This window comes from Leiobunum rupestre, chromosome 6, assembly GCF_980474605.1.
Source record: "Leiobunum rupestre chromosome 6, qqLeiRupe1.1.hap1, whole genome shotgun sequence".
NCBI classification, from domain to species: domain Eukaryota; kingdom Metazoa; phylum Arthropoda; class Arachnida; order Opiliones; family Sclerosomatidae; genus Leiobunum; species Leiobunum rupestre.
This window is the reverse complement of record NC_143389.1, coordinates 65798152-65819196: the sequence shown is the minus strand read 5'-3', so window position 1 is coordinate 65819196 and position 21045 is coordinate 65798152. Positions and strand designations below refer to the sequence as shown.

Sequence of the window (21045 nt, the reverse complement as noted above, 5' to 3'; positions counted from 1 at the left end):
GCGCTTGAGGTTTTGATCGAGTTCAAAAACTTCAATTTACTTTGATCATTATTTTAGGTACGGTAAAAATAAGCACGAAGCATATTATTTTTCCAAATTGAACATTTTGAGCTGTATTAAATCTTTATTGAAACTACGAGTGTAAAAAGGCTAACATACAGGACCTATCTTCATTGAAAAGTCAATCGTCTTGTAACCTTGAACAAACATGCTGGAAGATATTAAATCCACGTATTCCGAGGCATACGTCAGTATGTTTTGCTCAGTGATGGATCCACTGGCTTCGATGACGATATTAGGAAACCGAGCCTTCAAGTGCTCGGCACTTTTCTTCAAGTCTTCGGCGTCGAAATTGTCGAACATGACGATGTTGCATCCGTTGGAGGCCGCTTCGATCGCTTCTTCCAAAGTCGAGCATTCTACTTCGACCTTCTGATGGTAAATGTTGAGGGGTTTGATCATTCGCAAAGCGCTCTCGATGGAGCCAGCGATCTTAATATGGTTGTCTTTCAGCATCACCATGTCGGACAAGCTGTATCTATGGGAGGAGATTCCGCCAACTAGCATAGAGTACTTCTCCACCAGTCGAAATCCCGGAGTGGTTTTGCGGGTTCCGGCGGCTACACCCGACCATCCGTGCTCTCGCAGTAAACGGCTCACGCGTCTCGAGATTGTCGCCGTTCCCGAGGCTCTAGAAATCACATTTAGTACTATTCTTTCGGCCAGTAAAAGGTTTCTAGCACTTCCGGTCGCTAAGCCAACTCTCGTCCCAGGAACCGCTTCTTCCCCTTCCTTCAGTAGCCAGTTGACTCGGCAGTCCAATTCTTTGAACACCGCTTCGCAAAATGGAAATCCGCAGAGAACGCAATTCTCTTTCACGGTAATTTTAGCCTCGTATTTAATGTCCACCTCCGACGCGACGTTGGGGAAAGAGAAACTGGAAAAATCCAGACCGGAAGTGTCTTCCAAAATCCATTCCGTCGCCAGAGCTTTTAGTTTCAAAGGGTGAAGGATATTTTGCATGTTGTTGTCCTAAAATATATAAAATAAATATTTATCAATGTGGCAAATACCAAACATGTATGTGAAATTCTATATATTGCAATTTAAAAACCAAGTTCAATATCTAATTGGCTTAATTTTAAAAATTTAAAATTAGAGGTACCAAACACAAGTTTTAGCAGATATTCAAGTTCTGCCAAAATAATGTTCTTTAACAATGTTTTAAACTGTTTTCAAATCAATCTAAAAACAATGAGTCTAGTTTCAAACTTTTATAATACTTTGCGTAACAATAAAATTTGAAACAATTACAAAACATCATTTAAAAATTCTTTACAATAAAAACATGTTTAAAATAGTTTAAAACTGCTCAAAACATGTTTAAAACCGCTTTAAGGATTAAAATTGTTTTAAACAGCTTAAAACTGCTTAAAAACTTTATAAAAACATTTCGAACAATTTTTTAATTAGTTGTTTAAAACCTGTTTTAAACATTTTGTTTAAATATACTTTGCTAAATAAACTAATCGCTTTGAAATACAGTTAGATTAAAGTTAGGCTAAACAATTCTGTTGGACACTAATGTGGCGTACCAACTTTAAAGGCCTTAAAAAGTTATTATTTTAATAAAAATATTTTTCAACTTAAAATTATGTTTAAAGTCACAAAATGGCGTAGCTATCACGGCCAATGTCTTCCGTTACTAGTTACGTTAAAAAAACATTGTAGCCCTGCTTAAGAGAATGCAGCCCAAGAGTGGTTGCTCTTATGTGTAATATAAATATAACGGGCGACAGCTATCGCCATCTACTGATTAGATAATGAAATAACGCGGGTGTTTAAAAGTGTAGACCACATGAATAATCTCATTGTAATATTAATTTTGAGTATAATGTAACATCCAAATTGTTGACTTTATATTTTTTAATTTATCAGTTTTACTTATGCGCTGTAAGATCGTTTACAAAACTCAATGATCGTACATTAATTTTCCAAAAGTTTTTTCAATGGATTAGATGATTGCGTTATCAGTTTTCCCCCGAAATTTATCTTATCATCTTGAATATTCTGGAGTGGAATGATTCTGAAAACGGTCTTCGATCTTTTTTCTTACACGACGAAAGAATTGTAGTCTTTGTGATGGAAGATTATTTTATGGACTGAAAGATTTTTATTTAAAGATTAAATTTACGTTCCCAGTAACAAGGAACCTTTGTGACTACTACGACGAGTAATGTTTAAATTGTACTTGTGATTTTGATTTTAGCATGTTCGCATTTTTCCCGATTACCTAAAGAAGAAGAATGACATTTGTCAGAGGTATATTTTTTGATAAGGTTCATTTTATCTATTTTAATCTAGTATTTAAATTTAAATTGGTTAAAACGATTTTTAATGAATGTCAAGTAGAGGTCGTAAAGTAGAGTATATTTAAATCGAGTAACCACGGATTTAACCTGACTTTGAGGAATATAGCTTGAAACAGATTTTTGGGTCAATTTTCTAAATGGAATTGATCAAAACTGGTAATCAAACCGATTAAAACTGGATTCTATGGCCTGGTTTCGCTGTGGTCTTGTTTATATTAGTTGGGAGCTTACGTCAGCCCAGGCCCGTAGCCAGAAAAATTTCGTTAAGGGGGCAGTAGCTTTTTGTGAGGGGGCACATTCCGTTAACTAATTTCGAAAATGTGAAATGTTTTAGGTGTTCAACAAAAAAAAACTTGCTTTCTGAAGCAGACCATTCTACAACTTGTATTTTATTAAGAAATAGTTACCTATCGATCTAAACCTTAGGCAAAGACAAGTGGTTCAAAAGGAAAAATTCAACGAATAGAAGTTTAAAAAACTAATAAAGTTGAAGGGGCAGAGAAAATTCTTTGAGGGGGAATGGATTAAATTAAGGGGGCAGGTGGGGCAAATAAAGATTTCATTTGAGGGGGCAACATTTATTTTTCGGCGGCTTCGTCCCCGAATGCCCCCGTGGCTACGGGCCTGCGTCAGCCATATATTACTCTGAATAATATGGTTAACGCTTTGGGAATTAGTTTATCTGATTTTTGTTACGGAGATTCATTTGTTGGTTCTTATTTTAAGAAAGAACAAGCCAGAGCAGAAATGACTTTAAGAAAAGAAAATGAATGACAAATTAACAGCATTTTGCGACGCTGTATCCAAAGGTCAGAAAGAGAAGGTTATTTCGCTGATCAACGACGGCGTCGACGTGAACGGCATCGAAGACGTGACGTTTCGCACGTGGTTCAATACCGTAGTATTGACTCGACCAAAGGGAAAAACTCCGTTGTACTTGGCCGCCTACCATGACCACTTTGAAATTTCGAAACTCTTAATCGAGAATGGTGCTGACGTTAACAAGACCGTGAAAGACGAATCAACGCCGTTATACGTCGCCTCGATGTACGGGCATTTGGAAGTGGTGAAGATTCTGATTGAAAAGAAAGCGGACGTTAATATTCCGGCGAAGGACACCAGTTCTCCTTTATGGGTGGCGTCGCATCGGGGTCATTTAGCCGTGGTGAAGATTTTAATCGATAACGGAGCGCGAGTGGACATTGCCGTTCCGGAGAAGAACAACTTCACGCCTTTGTGCGCCGCCACGGAAAGGGGGCATTTGGACATAGCGAGGTTGCTAATCGAAAAGGGAGCTGACGTACAGGGGCGTATCCATAATAACAGCTTCCCGCTTCACGTTGCGTCCAGGTGGGGGCGCAAAGAGATTGCCTTTCTCTTAATTGAGAACGGGGCTGATGTGAACGCGGTCAATGAGAACAAAGAAACGCCTCTACACGTCGCCACGTACCTTCGAAGTGGCTATCGCGACTTGATTGAGATGTTACTTCATCGTGGAGCTGATGTTGAGGCCAGAAACAAGAATGGTTTAACTGCCGAGGAAACTGCCGAGGGATGCCGTAATTTAGTCACTAAAGAGCTCATTTACTCGTGGCAGCGGTGGGGTAAGCCTTTACTTATCCAATCAAAGAACAATTCCAAGGAAGACATTTCCGTTCTGAACGCTGCCAAATCGGGTAACGTGGATCTGCTGATGTCTTTAGTCGCGGCAGGACACGATGTCAACGCGCGAGACCAATTCTCTCGCTCGCCTCTATTCGTGGCTTGCAAGAACGGACATCCGAGAGTGGTTCAGGCTCTTTTGGACAATGGAGCTGATATACACGCGAAAAACGACAAGGGCGCCACTCCGTTATTCGCGGCCGCTCACGAGGGTCACGAAGCTCTGGTCCAACTTTTAATCGAACGAGGAGCCAACGAGAATGAACCTGATATATTTGGAGTGACTCCGGCGTATTTGCTCAAGGCTTTGAAACGAGCGGGTGCTGGAGCTGACGAGTCCTTAGAACTTTCAAATTATGTTCAACACGAAAACGCAATAATTTCGCGAAACACTTCGACCATAGATAATACGGAATCTAACTTTGAGACTATGGAAGATATATCTAAGTTCTTGATCGACGCCCATAGAGAGAAAGCCATGGAATTTTCTAGAAGGTTTCGGAAAACGTTTGATTTAATTTCAGAAATAGACGCAAAACTCAAGGAAGGTAATGGCGAGAAACGTCGTAGTCTGGATCACTTGCGAAGAAAATACGCTCGGAAATTTGAAGGAAAAGAGGCGGAAGCCCGACGTCTACAAACGAGAATCGACGAGATGCAGGAATTCACTGGTAGGCTAAGTGAAGAACGCGAAAAAGAACTGCGAGTGTTCGACGAAGAAGTGGGCCACCTGCAACGCGTCATGGACCGCCTCGAAGGCTCCAAGACGCTGCTCAAGGTTCATGTCGAAGATATGAAAAGAGAACACGAAGAAGAGTTGGACCAGGAGCGGCGGAATAGTAGGCGCGAATTGCAAACCCTGCGTGACCAGCTGCTGGAGGATGGCGAGCGTCGGATAAAGAAACTGGAATCGCGTATCCTGGAATTGGAACGGGAAAATAGAGCTTTGCTCGAGAAACATTTAAGCGGTGAGAGCGATTTAAAACAGTTGTCCATCGAGTACGAAGAGGACCAGAATATTACTCAGTCTTCTGGTAACGTCGAAACTAGGGTGTCCGTTAAGAAAGTGGTGATCTTTAAAGGCGCTGATGGTTTGTTGGCTGCTACCAATGGTCTGAGGGATAAGTTATGCGGGGTGGGAGAGTCTAGCCAGATTATGATTAACAATATTTGGTCATCGGGTCCCGTCACTGGTTCTATAGTAGGGGATGTTGAGAGTATTGTGGCGAATTATTAAACATGTGTTAAAAATCAAAATTTAATAAAGTATTAAAGCTAACTTACATTTGTTAAGTGTTACGGCATCATATGCCAACTTGATCTATGTTCAGACGGGTTGTGTCATGGCATTAATTTTAACAAAGATCTCAAGAATATAAATTAAATCAAATTGTGATATAGTAATTTAAAAAATAAGTGTGAAACGTCACATCTTGAAGTGATGTCCTTGTATAAGCGAAAATTGATGTATTTATTTTTCGTAAAAACAATTGCAACTTAGTTTAAAAATTAAAATACACACCTGATGATGTAACCGGTCGGTTAACGAAACTAGTCGTGGGAATATTTTTAAAATAAAATATTTTTAACTTTTCACTATGCAACAGTGGTATTTTAATTTTTTAACTAATTTTAATGCATAGGGTTAGAACAACAAGAAAAATTGCAACTTACGAGGAGACTACCCGAGGTGATATTCACCGTTTTTGTTGAAACTAGGTGGGTATGTAGACCTTATGGTAACATGAAATTTCACCAATGGGCATTAGTTTTGCAATGGCAACCGAAAATGTTTTTGACAACACAGTCTGTATATTGTCCCATTGAAAATAACAATTGATCAATTTTAACATATTTTTATCAAATTGACCAAAATTCATCAAAATATCATAAAATTCATTTCATTTGTCAATTTTGATCTATTTTTTTTGGTTTTGAAATTTGAAATTTTTTTATAATTTTTAAGGCAATGGTCTTCCTCCGAGCGTCTGAAACCAAAATCTCGAAGAGACTTGTCAATCTTCTCATTCCAACATCTAGGCGATTGCTTCAGACCGTAGAGACTCTTCTTCAGTAGCCAGACTTTGTCGCTTCCATCTTCGAATCCCTCAGGTTGACGTAGGTAAATCTTCTCCGTCAAGGTACCGTGGAGAAATGCCGTCTTAACGTCAAACTGCTGCATGCTTAGTTTCTTCTGGGCAACGATGCTCAAAAAAATTCGCAGGGTGTCGAAGCGTGTTACTGGAGCAAACGTCTCGTGATAGTCTAGTCCTTCTCGTTGAGTGAACCCTTTTGCTTCGAGACGTGCCTTGTGCTTGGCTATAGTTCCATCCTCAGCGATTTTCGTGCGAAAAACCCATTGGTTTCCGATCACTTTTTGACCCTTCGGTAGATTGACCAGCTTATTAACTTCCACTTTCTCCATAGCTGTGAGTTCTTCATTCATTGCCTTCTCCCATAGCACATGGTCAACGGTGAACGAGCCTCCTTGGCGGTCGTAGGTAACAGGTCACATACCAGGAACGCTTTGTCTTTAGGAGGAGAACAGGCCGTGCAAGGAAGTGGTTTCAACTTCGTTCTGTCTCGGAGAACAGGACCCACGGTTCTTGTGGTCTTGCCTTTAGAGACGGGTATGGAGGCCACGTCTTGTGCTGGTCGGACGGATTTGGAGGTCTCGTCGTTGGGTGTTTCGACAGATCTGGAGATCGCGTCTCCGCAATCGGAACCTTCGTTGGATGAGGTCTGGTCTGTACTGGAATCTGAAGATGAAGCATCATCATCTTCCTCAACATCAGTGACAACCAACTCTTCCTGGTTAGGGACCTCTTCAACGACAAAAGGAAGTGTCTCCATGACACACTTTTCTGGATTGAATCTCACGTCTCGAGACCGAATAACGTTGCTTATTGCAGGTACGTAAACTCGGTACCCATCGCTATCTTCTTCATATCCAACAAGAAACCCTTTGCGAGCTTTCCTTGACAGTTTTCGTCTCTTCTCTTTTGGAATATGGACGTAGCATTCGGTGCCGAAGACTCGAAGGTGCTTTATCGATGGCTGTGGCTTGCCAGTCCAGAGTTCGAAAGGTGATTTCCCTTTAACTCGGGTAGGTGCTGTGCGATTCAAGACATACGTCGTAGTGTTGACGGCTTCAGCCCAAAGTTTTGGCGAAAGATCTGGCTTCAACAACAACATCGCTCTGACGGCTTCCATTATCGTCCGATTGTCTCGCTCCGCCACTCCATTCTGCTCAGGCGTATACGGCATTGACGTTCGATGATTGAGACCGGCTTCTCGTGTTACTTGATGGAAATCGTGATTAACATACTCGGTGCCATTGTCAGTGACAAGTTCCTTGACGGTATGCTCATAGGTTTTGCACCTTGCCAGGAAGTCCTTCAATTGATCGACGGTTTCTGACTTCTGCTTTAGAAAATACGTGATGCGAAAGCCTGAGTACTCGTCCTGGAACAGTACGTAGTATCTCTGTCCACTCAATGACGGAGTCGTCGACGGTCCCCATAGATCCGAATGAATGCGTTCGCCAGGTTTCGTTGCTTTATCGAGGCGAGTGCCAAACGTATGACGAGACATCTTTCCGTATATGCACCCTTCACATTGACGGCCAGCGGAGTGATCAACGACTTCGTAGCCGAGTCGCTTCAAGGTTGATGCGACATGACGACGATCCTGATGTCCCAGACGTTTGTGCCATGTCTGCAGATGGGCTTTCTTGTCGTTGTTTGGATCAGCGGCCACGGGGATTGAGTCTCCAGGCTTCTCGATCTTGACATCTAAGCGATAAAGTTTTTCGACTTTGCCAGGAACCCGAAGTCTTCTACGCCCTCTCTTGATGACCTCATAGAGACCACACGATGATGATGTCGCTTCAAACTTTAGCTTCGTAGTACGACTCATCGATGCTTTCAGAGAGAAGACATTGCAGGCAAACTCGCTGATGTACCTAACATGATGTATGACGTCTCTCACAGTTCGCTTTCCAATTCTGAAGGCAATCTGGACATCCCCTTCACCGTCTGCTAGCATCTCGGCCTTGTTTCCAACCTGGAGCCTCTCTGGCTTCTCGAACTTCTGGTAACTGATGAAGTTCGTAGCATCGTTTGTGATGTGTTGGGTTGCTCCGGAATCAAAATACCACGCAGTCGAAGGTGTTGTATTTGCAAGGAAACTGCCGAATGCGAGGAGACCTTCTCCTAGAGCGTTACTGGCTGACTTCGACGTCTCTCCAGCTTTATTGGTGGCTGAGTTCTTCTTCTTAGGCGCTTTACAGTCCCGGGATAAGTGACCGACCTTGTTACAGTTGTAACAATTCGGCTCCTTCTTGGTTGGTCGGCTCCTTGAGTTACCGGCAGAAGCTTTCTTCGTTTTTCGACGGGCCATAAATCCAGAGGACTCTTCGAAGGCGTTACTCTCCCTAGTTGCTCGACCAATTAGAAGACGCTCGAGTTCAGCGACGGTCTGTTTTTCTTCGGGCAATGTGTCCCATAAGGTACCAAACTCCTTGTACTCGTCTTGCGGCAGTGATTCGAATATGCATGCGACCAGGAGACACTCGTGAAAAACTACATCTTTCTCTTTGCGGGCTGTCGTGAGAATGTCCGACCAGAGTGAACGCATCTGAGCAAGATGTGTTGCCATATCTACCTCTGGTGACATCGTTGTTCGCATGAGAACGGCGAGCAGCTTCCTCAGGCGGTTGGACGACTTCTGCTCGAAGATCTCCAGTAGCTTCCTCCACATCTCTTACGGTGTGTCGCAATCCATAATCATATTCTGGACCGGCTTCGTTAATGATGTCCAGAAATTGAATACGCAAAGGTGCTCATTCTTGAGTAAACTCTAGAATTAATAATCAACAATTATCCTTTTTTCGCTTTCCTAAAGATTTACAAAGTTAATTATTGCCAGTTTTGTTTTTAATTCCTTTACCAATACAATTTATCCAATAGAAAACACTAAGCCTTTGCCACTTTAGATGCCAAAAATGGATAGAAAATTCTGGGAGGACGGATTTGTTAGAGCGTTCTTAACATTTATTCAAAGCAAGTCTCGCTTTGTGTGCTATTCATTTTGAGGAGCAGTTTTCAGTTGGATAAATTGTATTGGTAAAGGAATTAAAAACAAAGCTGGCAATAATTACCTTTGTAAATCTTTAGGAAAGCGAAAAAAGGATAATTGAGGATTATTAGTTCGAGAATTTTCGCAAGAATGAGCTGCGCTGTTTGGGTTTTCAATTTCGTCGGGGATATGGAGTCCGCCATTTTAAAGCCTAAATCTGTCTCCGTCCAATCAAAAAATTACAATTATTGTATATGATTTTGTAGTACCAGATCTGAATAACAGGAGGCCTAGTCTCCCACTTTTTCTATTAAGTTGCCCTTCCTATACTCAAGCCATCCTTCTTCCATGGTTTCACTACCAGATTTGAAAACTAAAGAATTACTTCTTCGTTTATATGGTCTGACTAACTTTTTATACTATATATCATCATTAATAAATATCTGAAACGTTTCACTAGTCACTAAAGATTTGGAAAGAATACTAAAAGCGAAAGGGCCAATCATCGCCCGAGTGGGCGATATTTTTCCCTCGTAGACAAGTATTCTACCCCCTTGTCTTCCCCTTTCTCCCGTCCCGAAAAGCCCCTGCTCTCTTGAGCTGGTTCTTTTTAAACCGAAAAAATTATTAACTGAATTTGTATTCGATGATTTACTAATTAAAATTAACTAAAATTGATTTGATATAAAGAAAAGGGCGAGGATTGAAATGTCAGGAATTGAATGGTGTTTTCCGATTTTACCTACGATAAGTAGTTTGTTCTCTAGACCGTACTGTTTACGAAAGTGTCGAAATGCGATCTTTTTCCAAAGGACCACGCAAACCGTCTATGGGAAAATGGATTTCGGCCAATTTTCATTAAATTTTGATATGTTGTCCTCCTGATCATGCTGAACAAAAGTGTCAATAGGCCCAAAGTCGCCAAATCAATATCGTGGCCGCTACTGACCCTCAAAGATCGATATAACCATAGCAATTCTCTATTGGTTTTCTTATTAACTTTTTGTCAGAAGTGTATGATTTGAAGTATGTAAGCTCATATAGCAACAACGATATTGATGTTATTGTACTCTGCTTGCTAGCCAGATTCATTAGCTGCCCGTCACCTCTTCTTTACTAGAAATCAGGTATCAGTTGCCAGTCGCGTGTTTCATGCGGGTAGAGTTGCCATTCGCGTGTTTCATGCCAGTGGCGTAGCTGAGAACTCACAGCCCCCCCCCCCGCAAAAATCTCTATGAGGCCCCCCTTTTTAATTTTTTTTTTATGGTTAGCGGGGCCCCCCTCGAAGCTCGAGGGCCCCCCGCACCGCGGGCCCTGCGGACCATCAGCTACGCCACTGTTTCATGCGGGTAGAGTTGCCATTCGCGTGTTTCATGCGGGTAGAGTTCTACAGTCGAGATACGACTGGCCCGACCGTTCGTGGAATTCGTTGCCAGTCGCCTGATTGATATTCTCTTCGCAACCGTGTTAGTAATTAGTCTTGTATTTGTGGTTCATTGTTATTTGGAAGGGCTCTGTTACCATCATCTTGCGTAGATCGTAATAGATCAGTCCACGGGAATTTGACATTGTTCTCATGCCGCGCGTAACCCAAATAACAATAATAATAATAATAATCAACTAGGCTAATACCCAAGGCACCACCTTAGGCCTAAGTCATCATGCGACTTTTGAAGCCCTAATTCAGGTGGCCGGGTTACAATGCGTAGGAGGGTGGTGGCAAGCCCTGCATGCCACGAGATCGAGCCAACAGCTCCCTACACTAACTATTACCGTTAACCTAGACAAGTTTTTATGGAAGGGGAAACCGAAGAACTCGGGGGAAAACCCCTTAAACCAGTGGGGAGAGAACTTGCAAACTCAACGCAGAAGGAGTTGTTCCGAGTTTTCACCCAGTGCCACAAGCTGGGATCGAACCCGGCTCCTCTTGCTGCGAGGTGAAAGTGCTAACCACTCCGTCACCCCACCACCGCTGGACACGTTCGCGCAAGCTCCCAAGTGTTCTAGCGCCTGACTTGCAAGTACAATAATATCCCAATATTGGACCATGCATGGTCATCAGCGGCTTCTTCGTCCCCTCCATCGTCGTTGACTCGATAGTCAATCCACAGCTGATTACTCGTTGCATTCCTAAATCTAGAAAATATCCTAATCCTTAAAAAATCCTGGAACTCCTACCATTTCGTCTAATTCAAAAACCTCGGCGTTTTCCCGCTGCAACTTATCTTGTATATATGACGGCACTAGTTTTATTTGATAAACTCCGATGGTGAGATCTCTTAAATATTGTAATTGCAAACGCGGAAATCCTGGCTCGTGATTAGGTCTTAATGGCGCCCATTGTGCAGCAATTCGATAGAAATCGCCTATATTAGGCGCGTGCGCCATCGGTATTGTACCGGAAAACAGTTTAAACTTACTTTTGATATGACCATTACGGGCCTCAATTATCCATCTGGTAATTGTAATCCAGTGAGACGCGTTAGCTTCTTCAGTTGGCTTTATTACTTTTTTAATTGTATCAAAGAAAAAATTGTTGTACCCCAAGATTCCACGAACGGTCGGGCCAGTCGTATCTCGACTGTAGAACCCTACCCGCATGAAACACGCGAATGGCAACTGATACCTGATTTCTAGTAAAGAAGAGGTGACGGGCAGCTAATGAATCTGGCTAGCAAGCAGAGTATAATAACGTCAATATCGTTGTTGCTATATGAGCTTACATACTTCAAATCATACACTTCTGACAAAAGTTAATAAGAAAAACAATAGGAAAAAGCGACCCGCGGAACAGAGGGAAACCGAGACTGCCTTTCGCTTCGTTACTGAGGTGGTTCGACTATCTATTTTCTAAAAAGCTGTCGCCCCTGAGAGTTGGGCCGTGTTTGTCCCAACACGCAATACACCCGAAATTATCTCTCTTTCCGCCGCAAATTTCGGAAGGGGGGGGGGGGGGTTGTATGGGGTATAGGTAGTTTCAGAAGGCCTGTGAATTTCGGAAACGGGGAGGGGTGGGGGTTTCGGGGTCGTTCCGATTTGAACGTCCCGTGGCTCTCTCGGCGTACGTTAGTCCCGTGGCCTTTATGCATCAGCCATTGGATACAGGGGGTTTAAAGGGGTACGGGGGGGTTTGGTATGACTGCGAGTTTGAGTTATTTTTGCGTGGAAAAGGGTACCACGGAAATTCTTGCATTGGAAAGGGGGAGGGGTGTACTACAGAAATTATCGCATGGAGAAAAGGGGGAGAGTGTACCACGGTAATTATCACATGCATGGAAAAGCGGGGAGGGGGTACCACGGTAATTATTACATGGGCAAAAGGGGAAGGGGTACCCCGGTAATGATCACATGAGAAAAAGGGGGAGGAAGGGCCTTATTGGGGTGGAGTACCCGGAAACACACAACTAGCTGAGGGCCCGCCTGCAAGGCGGGCTTCTCGGCTAGTCTATATTATAAGGAGCGCTTGGTACGTTGGTCGTATGTCCGAGTTTTCTGGAATGTTTGCTTAGTCTGTCATGAAGCCAAAGGCGGGACGACGAAGAGAAGGCCAGCGCGGGACGGAGAGAGAAGCTGCTGCATTTTGCTTCGTTAGTGGCTTAAAAATAGACTTTTTTGTGTTTTTGCTTACTCAGTAAGGGTACCAAAGGCGGGGGGGGGGGGGGAACAGGGCGAAGATAAAGGTGGCCCAGAGAGAAACCGGGATTGCCTTTCGCTTTGTCCCTGGTGGTGGTTCGACTAGCCTATGCAGAGATAGCGAGGCGCCAGCGACGTCTACCCCGCCTCCCACGCTGAAGTAATTATAGTCGACCTTGATTAGTCACTAACGAAATCGGGACTGCCTTACCCTGTTAAGCCGGCCGAGTGGTAAAATCTCCGCGTATGGGTACACTCTTAAAAAGGTTTGGTTGTTTTCAACCCAAAATGGGTTAAAATTCAGCCCAAACCTGGATCCGTATTTACCCAGCCCAAATTTTGGGTTGTTTAGACTCAACCCATTAAAGGTTAAAAATTCAATCTACCCCGCCTTGGGTTGAAATCCACCCCGCCTAAGGTTGAAATCTACCCCGCCTTGGGTTGAAATCTACCCCGCCTTGGGTGGAATTTTAATCGCGTGATTTGCCGTACAGCTAGGTAGGTAAATTTTAGACCTGACAATTTTCGTGTTCCTATATATGACCAAATTAAAGTCCCTCTTAGATATAAATCATGTAAAGGATCCATAGAAATATTACAGGAATGAAATTTCAACGGAGGCTAAACATGGATTACTATTACTCAAGATAATTACTGTCTTAACCTTTCGACCCGCAGGTCTTTGTTAAAATAAACTGAAAGAAACCAATTTTCTTATAAATATCGTTTCGTAAAAAACCTACAAAGTTATCAATTGTTAAAAATAAAAATACATTTTTTTAACGATTGATAACTTTTTAGGTTTTTTACGATACGATATATATAAGAAAATTTGTTTCGTTCAAGTTAGTTAGACAAAGACCCGCGGGTCGAAAACTCAAGACAGGTTTTGCCTTGATAAATAATATTCCATGTGTGTCCTCCATTTAACTTTTACTCCTACAATTTCTCCATAAAGGGACGTTTAATTTTTCGTATATAGCGTGTCAATTTTTGATCGGCCCAGGAATTATTCTCAAAATCTATACTTTCTAGAAATTTGAAATATTCAGTATGTACGCTCTCGGGGAAGATCGTTATTTTTTGTAAATTTCAGAAATATCATGAAATTTTTCACGACTTTAGAAGTGTTAGGTTTTGAACGCTACGTGGTAGTACCAGCGTGTTTGTTTTTCATGACCAATTATTTCAGTGACGAAATGTCCGATTTCCACCAGACCAATTCCATTTAAGGTTTTCGAGTATGCTCTACAACTTGCTTATTTAAACTTTTTGTCCACCACGTAGCCTTCAAAAACTAACATTTCTTAAACCGTGAAACATTTCACGATTTTTCTGAAATTTACAAATAATAACGATATCCCACGAGAGAGTACATACTGAAAATTTCTATATGTCCATTTCGTTGTATTATTTTTATGCATTTTTTTTGTATTTTCAACACATTTTATTTTTAATTATTAAAGTAACAAAACATTTCTACGTATATAACAAAATATGTACTTTTCAACAAATATGAGAATCGGTAGGAATAAGCTAACCATTGTTGAATATTTTGAAACCAAATGAGATTTAAAAAGATTCTATATGGATTTCAACCCAAATTCTTAACCTAATTTTGGTTTAATAAAACAACCCATAAAAAATTGCCAAATTTTCAAAAATTTACTAATGCTGGGTTGTTATTAACCGAAATTTGGGTTGCCGTGAGACAACCCAATTTTTTTAACTCTTAATTTTTAAGAGTGTAGTGGCTCCTCTTTTTCCACGCTATTCTGTGGTCGAGAAAACCTATGAGCTCGGTATCTCGGAGTCTTTATACTCGGTCAGGGCAGCAGTAGGTAACATTGTCCAAGCTGGGAGGAGGAATGCGGCAATCTTTTCGACACTCCCGACCTGAGCAAATCTGCCATTGGGTACAGGGGGTTTGCGATGAGAGAGAAAGGCGAGTTTTTTGTTATTATGGCGGGGAAAAAAGGTACCCTGGTAATTCTGGCATGGGGAAAAGGGGCAGGGGTGCCTCACTGGGGGGTTTGGGACTATAGAGAAAGTTATTTTTGCGAAGGAAAATAGTCAACGAATGCTCAAAAAATGGTATAGAGGGAAATGTTGGGAACACAATTTTTGACTTCGTAACTTTGTTTTTACTAGTTAGGAGGTGAACATATCAAAAGTCCCCACCCGTAGCCCTTGAGCCAGGGGGGGGGGGGGAGGAGGGGGTTTTAAGGTCCCATTTTTCGGTTTTTCACTTATATCTCGGAAACTATGCGTCCTAGCGACATGGTCACTCTATACACGATGAAAGCTGATTAAATGTGCTACAGGTTTTACGCCGTCACGTTTTTTGATATCTTGTATAGTTTTCGAGATATCCGCTCTTGAATGTTTGTAATTTTGGAAGAAAAAAAATTTGCCTCACATGTTTGGCTCTTTTTGACCGGATAACCCTTCAACGATGAAACCAAAATATAAATGCCGGCCATAGGGTTGTAGAGCATTAAATTAACTTCAATATTATATATTATTTTACCATTTTATCTATTTTCCTTAGAATTTTTTTGGTAGGACTGGAAAATCACCATCTTTTTTTGTTATGTTTCGACGCCATATAATCTATAACTATAAGACTTAAAGTTTGTCCTTTTATTTATTTATTTATTTATTTATTTATTTATTTATTTACTAGATGAGAAGCCCGGCCGGAGGCCGGGCTTTCACCTAGTTCAGTAAATTGGGGTTTAGAAAACGGAAACAACATGCACTTTACTTTAAATATGCAAATTAAATTCTTTTTAAATAGTAAATAGTAATTTTTTTAAATTGCAAACGTTTAATAGTGCAAAATGTCATATCTTGTAATATTAACATATTTTTGTTTTCTTTGATTTGTATGAGATGTAATTATGATAAAGCGTTTTTGTACACAATATTTGTAGTTTATCCGTACGGAGTATGTATAGGTTAGTTTCAGCTCTAACTCTTGAGCACGCCACATAAAGCTGACCTTGGAAAAAGCATGGGTTTTCTAAATTAATTCCCGCACCTTGAGCTTTATTAATTGTTATTGCGAAGCTAAGATTGATTGGAAATTACAGGCGTTTAAAATCAAATGGCATATCGGTTGGTATTATGGGGATAGAGTTCCTCTATGTTATGGGTATGCGTGGAATGAATACGGCCCGGGCAAAGGTGCCTGCGTGACACAGACAGAGAGGGAGGGGGTAGAGAAAAGAGAACGAACGCCAGCGAAAAGGGTCGAAGCATGGACCCTGTATAGTGTCCATGGTCGAAGGTCGTGCCATGCAGCAGCTAAGTGAGGCAATTAGAGCCAGAGAGATAAACTCCCGAGTCTCTTAATACCCGTGTCTCTTGACAGCGCGAGGTCAGGGGTTTCGGTCTTGCAGTCACCGGTTTTTAGTCCCGTGGTCAAAAACTACGAAGGTTAGCAATCTCAAGACGCCCCTAAAACCTGACGGCAGGGGCCACAATGCCGCAGGCCAAATTTCGTACGAATCGGACAATTATCTTGGGCGTGCGTAGAAAGTAACAAACCAATATACAAACATCAGATTTTATTTATATAGATTTGTATGGCATGTTCCTAAAAACTCGAGAACAGTTAGCTCTTGAGCTTTGACCTGATTTCCAACTAAACGCGCCTAATTTCAAATACCTGACATGGTTAGTAATCTAATTCAATTTTACTCATAATTCAATTTTATTTTACTCGACTTCCACCCCTTTGCTTCCCTTATATCCTCTCTTTAGTTCCTTGCGCCCGTCCCGACCTTGAAAAATTTTTTACGGGTTACTGTGAAATTCGTAGAAGGGGAGTTAGTGTGAAAGAAAGGGACTTCGTAGAAAGGGAGGTTTAGTTGGGATTTTTAAGTACAGGACGTGTTGCGTTTTTGCTACAGCGTTTACCTTTCTTACGTACAAATGAGATCTAATTCATTAAAACTAAGACCCCGGGCGAGGTCGGGTATTAAAGCTAGTAAATAATAAAATAATACATCATTGGAAGGTAAATAATCTCATTTTTAATTAATTTAAGCTATTTTTAGCTGTTTTATTGAAGATTTATTGTATCTAACATAAATAATAGACGGCTATCGCTACGATAATGCGTCTCATAGTTTTAATAGACAAGGAGCGTTTCGGCTAGCATTTTTTGACATGGTTAGGTTATTTTTACACAAAAATAAATTGTTTTTGTGCTTTACTGCTAGTTATAACCTAATTGGGCACACATTTGTTTGTTTTGTTTGTTTCAGTGGGATATTTTGGTGTCATATTTAACGATGTCGTGAGTGTTGTGTCGTCAAAATGAGCAGCAAGTGTTTTGTATGTGATGAGGAAGTGACTGCATCGAGTCCTGATGTTTCTAAAGTGGGTGAAAAAGGGATAGTTTCCCTTTAAAAAGCCAGTAAAGAGAGGGGTAACGGCAAAATCAGCCAACTAGCCAATGTGACTTCACTTCTCGTCACTATCCCAATGCCTTATAGACACTCATATATGCACAAACATGGTCATAGCAACATATTTTCCCATTAAAATGGTCTAGGTCTTCTTTAATTAAGTGTGAGGAACCTGGTCAGCGGGCCCACAAGTATATATTCTAAAATGAGTATCTGTGCTATTTAGACGTCCAGTACTCACTATGTGTACATAATGGTGCATATTTCGGCCAATACATTGACTGGGAATGGTGAGAAATTGAAAGATTCATTAGTCGACAGTTGTCGCAAAACTTCAGATTTCACGCTCAACACTGAAATTGCTTTAACATTGGAAGGAAAATAGATAAAATAGTAAAGTAATATATATTATTGAAGTGAATTTAATGCTTTACAACCTTATGGCCGGCATTTATATTTTGGGTGCATCGTTGAAGGGTTACCCGCAGTGGCGGCCTAAGGGGGTGCGGGGGGCGGTCCGCCCCGGGTACCAGGGCAGTAGGGGGTGCCATCGGAGAAGCTCGAGGGGGGGGGGGTGCAAATCAGAACGATTAAACTTGAAGAAGACGGACCCGTGAAAACCTCTGCACGGTCCTGGGGGGTGTCACAAAACACTGCCGCCGCCCGGGGGACCCAACCTTCTTAAGCCGCCACTGGTTACCCGGTCAAAAAGAGCAAAATTACAGACTTTCAAGAGCGAAAACTATACAAGATATCAAAAACCGTGACAAAGTAACACCTGTAGCAAATTTAATCAGCTTTCATCGTGTATAGAGTAACCATGTCGCTAGGACGCATAGTTTCCGAGATATAAGCGAAAAACCGAAATATGGGACCTTCAAATCCCCTCCCCCCCGGCTCAAGGGCTACGGGCGGGGACTTTTGATATGTTCACCTCCTAACTAGTCCAAACAAAGTTACCAAGTCAAAAATTGTGTTCCCAACATTTCCCTCTATACCTTTTCGTTGCCTGGACTAAAAAAGGGTACCCCGGTAATTCAGGCATGGGAAAAAGGGGGGACGGGGTGCCTCATTGGGGGGTTTGGGTCGAGAGAGAAAGACGAGTTTTTATGTTATTTTTGCGGGGGGAAAGGGTACCCTGGTAATTCTGGCTTGGGGGAAAGGGGAAGGGGGGCATTACTGGGGTGGAGTGCCTCGAAACAAACATCTGAGGGCCCACCCGTAGGGTGGTCTTCTCGGCTAGTCAACTATAAAATACGCGTTATAAAAGAGCTCTGGTCTGGCAAGTGGCATACAAGTCAATTTATTTAATCATGGAGGTATTAATCACCTTACTGGATATTAAATGAGACTAGTACAGATGGCGCTTTTAAGTACAGTAAAAACGACCCTTATACTCATGAGACATCTATTTTCCCAAAAATTAGAGGTAGCTAACAAATTGTTTAGATTACAGATCTGTATACTTGCCGTCTGCTTATAGTAATGCGGTGTTTATAGGGCGGTTGCAGACGGAAATGAGTACGTGCAAGAAGTCAATAACGCTAATTGAATTGATACTTCTCTTCAATGTTAGAAAGAGCGCATCGCAAATATCATACATTAAACAATAAAAACTTTAATTCTATTTACGAAACTGTCGTAAATCTGATATTTGTTGTAATTATCAAAAACAGTTACATACCTTTAATATTATTTCTGTCTCTCCTAAACTAAGCAACGAGATTTCTCGAATGAAGCTGCTCTAGAAGTCGTTCGTGTTGAAACCATCACCCATCCAAATCTGCCGAGATAGACATAATCAAAATTTCACTCGTCTCTTTCGATAAGCGTTGGGTGATATCTTCAAATCAGTCTTTTCAGTTCATGCTTGACATAAAATCGGTTAAGCCACCCCTCGAAAACTGGTCCGTGGAACTTGTAGGAGTATAGATGGTAGACAATAAAGCAACGTCTTCACGTTCCCCTACACGTTTTTGAGGGGTGGCTTAACTCCTCTTATTAGTTCCACATGATATATATATTTATATCGAGTGGAACTATTGTTTTCGTTAGAATGTTGTGAAGTGTCGTCGTCGTCGTTGTTGTTGTTGGCGTCCACATTTGCAACACCTTCCATATATTGTTAACGGGGTGACATAACCACGCTGTTTTTTCTACGAATACTTAATAGGGTTTCCACTATCTGCACAACCAAGTTCCGCTGGTTAAAAGTAGTTAGCGGTGATTTGCCAGCCCCTTCTATCCGACCCCCCTTAAACACTTTTAAAAAAAATACGCAGTCTTATAATTTTGGATCCGATTGACTTTCAAATTCCGTTTAATTTTTAATCTATATGACTGCTATAACTCTACACTGTGTGCACGTCTCAGTTCTGTCAGGTAAACAGGGGGTGATTTACGCAGAGTACGAAAGTTCCCAAAAATCTCCCGGAGAAAGCGTTATTAATAGATTGGTTTCTATTGAATTTGAAATACGGGACCCAAACTTATAATACAGATAAAGGAGCTGAAGTCTGACGCTATGCTTAACCCTTTTAACACGCACCGAGGCTTATTGAGCGTACGCGAATTTTCTTCGTAGTTTCTATTGGATTTCAGATACGGGGCTCAAACTTAGAATACAGATAAAGAAGCTTACGTCTGACGCTATGTTTAACCCTTTTGACACGCGCCAAGCTTAGAGAAAAATTAATTTTCTTCGTAGTTCTTATTGGATTTGAGATACGGGGCTTAAACTTTGAATATAGGTAAAGGTGATTACGTTTGGCACTATGCTTAACCATATTAACCTGTGCCAAGGCTTATAGATCCTATACGAATTTTCTTCGTTGTTTGGATTGGATTTGAGATACGGAGCTCAAACTTAGAATACAGATAAAGAAGCTTACGTCTGACGCTATGCTTAACCCTTTTGACACGCGCCAAGGCTTAGATAAAAATTGTTTTCACCTCATTTATGTGGAACTAATATTTCGACCTTAGCCGACTTGTTTTATCGTATTTAAGGTCCAAAATATGATTTTTCCCGCAAAAATATACTATTCAAATGTCTTATTCCTTTTATTTTTTAATATTACCGTTTTGTCTATATTTTTGAATTGTGAGTGAGCTACACTAAGCAACTAAATGATTATAACTTGAATAATCCGTGCCTAATAACCCAGGCTGATAAATACTCACTATCGTAATAAGCATGTAAAAAAATGTACCAACACGGATAAGTAGGAATAGATAGCCGTAGCGTTAATTAGTATTATATTACAAAAATAAATCTTTTTTTAGTATTTCGATATTTTAAAGGTTTGGTCTGATTTTAACGCAAAATGAAACACCAATTTCTATCTTACCTACTGGGTTACTAGCAGCCAAGATGCTGCGAATGATTAAGCAACGAATGGTAATAGCGTGGAATGAAAGAATCACAATAACGTTGTTTGTTTCATTTATTCCTTACAGCTAGGAGCAGCAAACACAGCACCCTTCACAAGGATAACGCTACCCGTCAAAAGTCATGCTTTTTCTTGTGTACAGTTTTCATTGGTTAGACGCTTTAGCATCTGCTGCCCTCGGAAGAGGAAAATTCGGAAATTGTCTTCCCCCTTTCCGTAAAACGTTTAGCGTAAAGGCTCGTCCAATGAAATTTGTACACGACACTGCGTTAGCGTGTTTATTTATTGTATTTGTTGCTCCTAGCTTACAGTTATAAATACGTGAAAAGGTCTAATTGTCCATTGAAAACTAAATAAAATTAAAATAGCCAGAAATTCCAACGATCGACCGGTTTCGTCCTATTTGGGACTTGTCAGTACCGCAGGGCCGGCGTTAGGGGGGGGGGGGGGGGTAAGCGGGGCAAAAGTACCCCGGGCCCGGGCCTCCGA

At 41.3% G+C, this 21045-nt stretch overlaps 2 protein-coding genes across 4 annotated transcripts; one reads left to right on the top strand and one right to left on the bottom strand.

Moving 5' to 3' along the window:
- Positions 1 to 92: 92 nt before the first annotated feature.
- On the bottom strand, positions 93 to 20626 carry LOC149943193 (nicotinate-nucleotide pyrophosphorylase [carboxylating]-like). Of its 2 annotated transcripts, XM_090177634.1 has the most exons (3): positions 20515 to 20626; positions 18849 to 18947; positions 93 to 1032 (listed from the first exon to the last, which is right to left on the bottom strand). In XM_090177634.1, exon 3 carries the CDS (start codon positions 1021 to 1023, stop codon positions 151 to 153), a length of 873 nt encoding a protein of 290 aa, XP_090033760.1. In that variant the 5' UTR covers positions 1024 to 1032; positions 18849 to 18947; positions 20515 to 20626; the 3' UTR covers positions 93 to 150. The 2 variants fall into 2 exon arrangements, with proteins under 2 accessions (XP_090033760.1, XP_090033759.1); XM_090177633.1 differs by lacking the exon at positions 20515 to 20626 and having other exon boundaries at positions 18849 to 19077.
- LOC149943194 (uncharacterized) lies at positions 2203 to 5478 on the top strand. Of its 2 annotated transcripts, none has more exons than XM_090177767.1 (2): positions 2203 to 2322; positions 3099 to 5478. In XM_090177767.1, exon 2 carries the CDS (start codon positions 3139 to 3141, stop codon positions 5269 to 5271), a length of 2133 nt encoding a protein of 710 aa, XP_090033893.1. In that variant the 5' UTR covers positions 2203 to 2322; positions 3099 to 3138; the 3' UTR covers positions 5272 to 5478. The 2 variants fall into 2 exon arrangements, with proteins under 2 accessions (XP_090033893.1, XP_090033894.1); XM_090177768.1 differs by lacking the exon at positions 2203 to 2322 and adding an exon at positions 2404 to 2528.
- Positions 20627 to 21045: the final 419 nt, after the last annotated feature.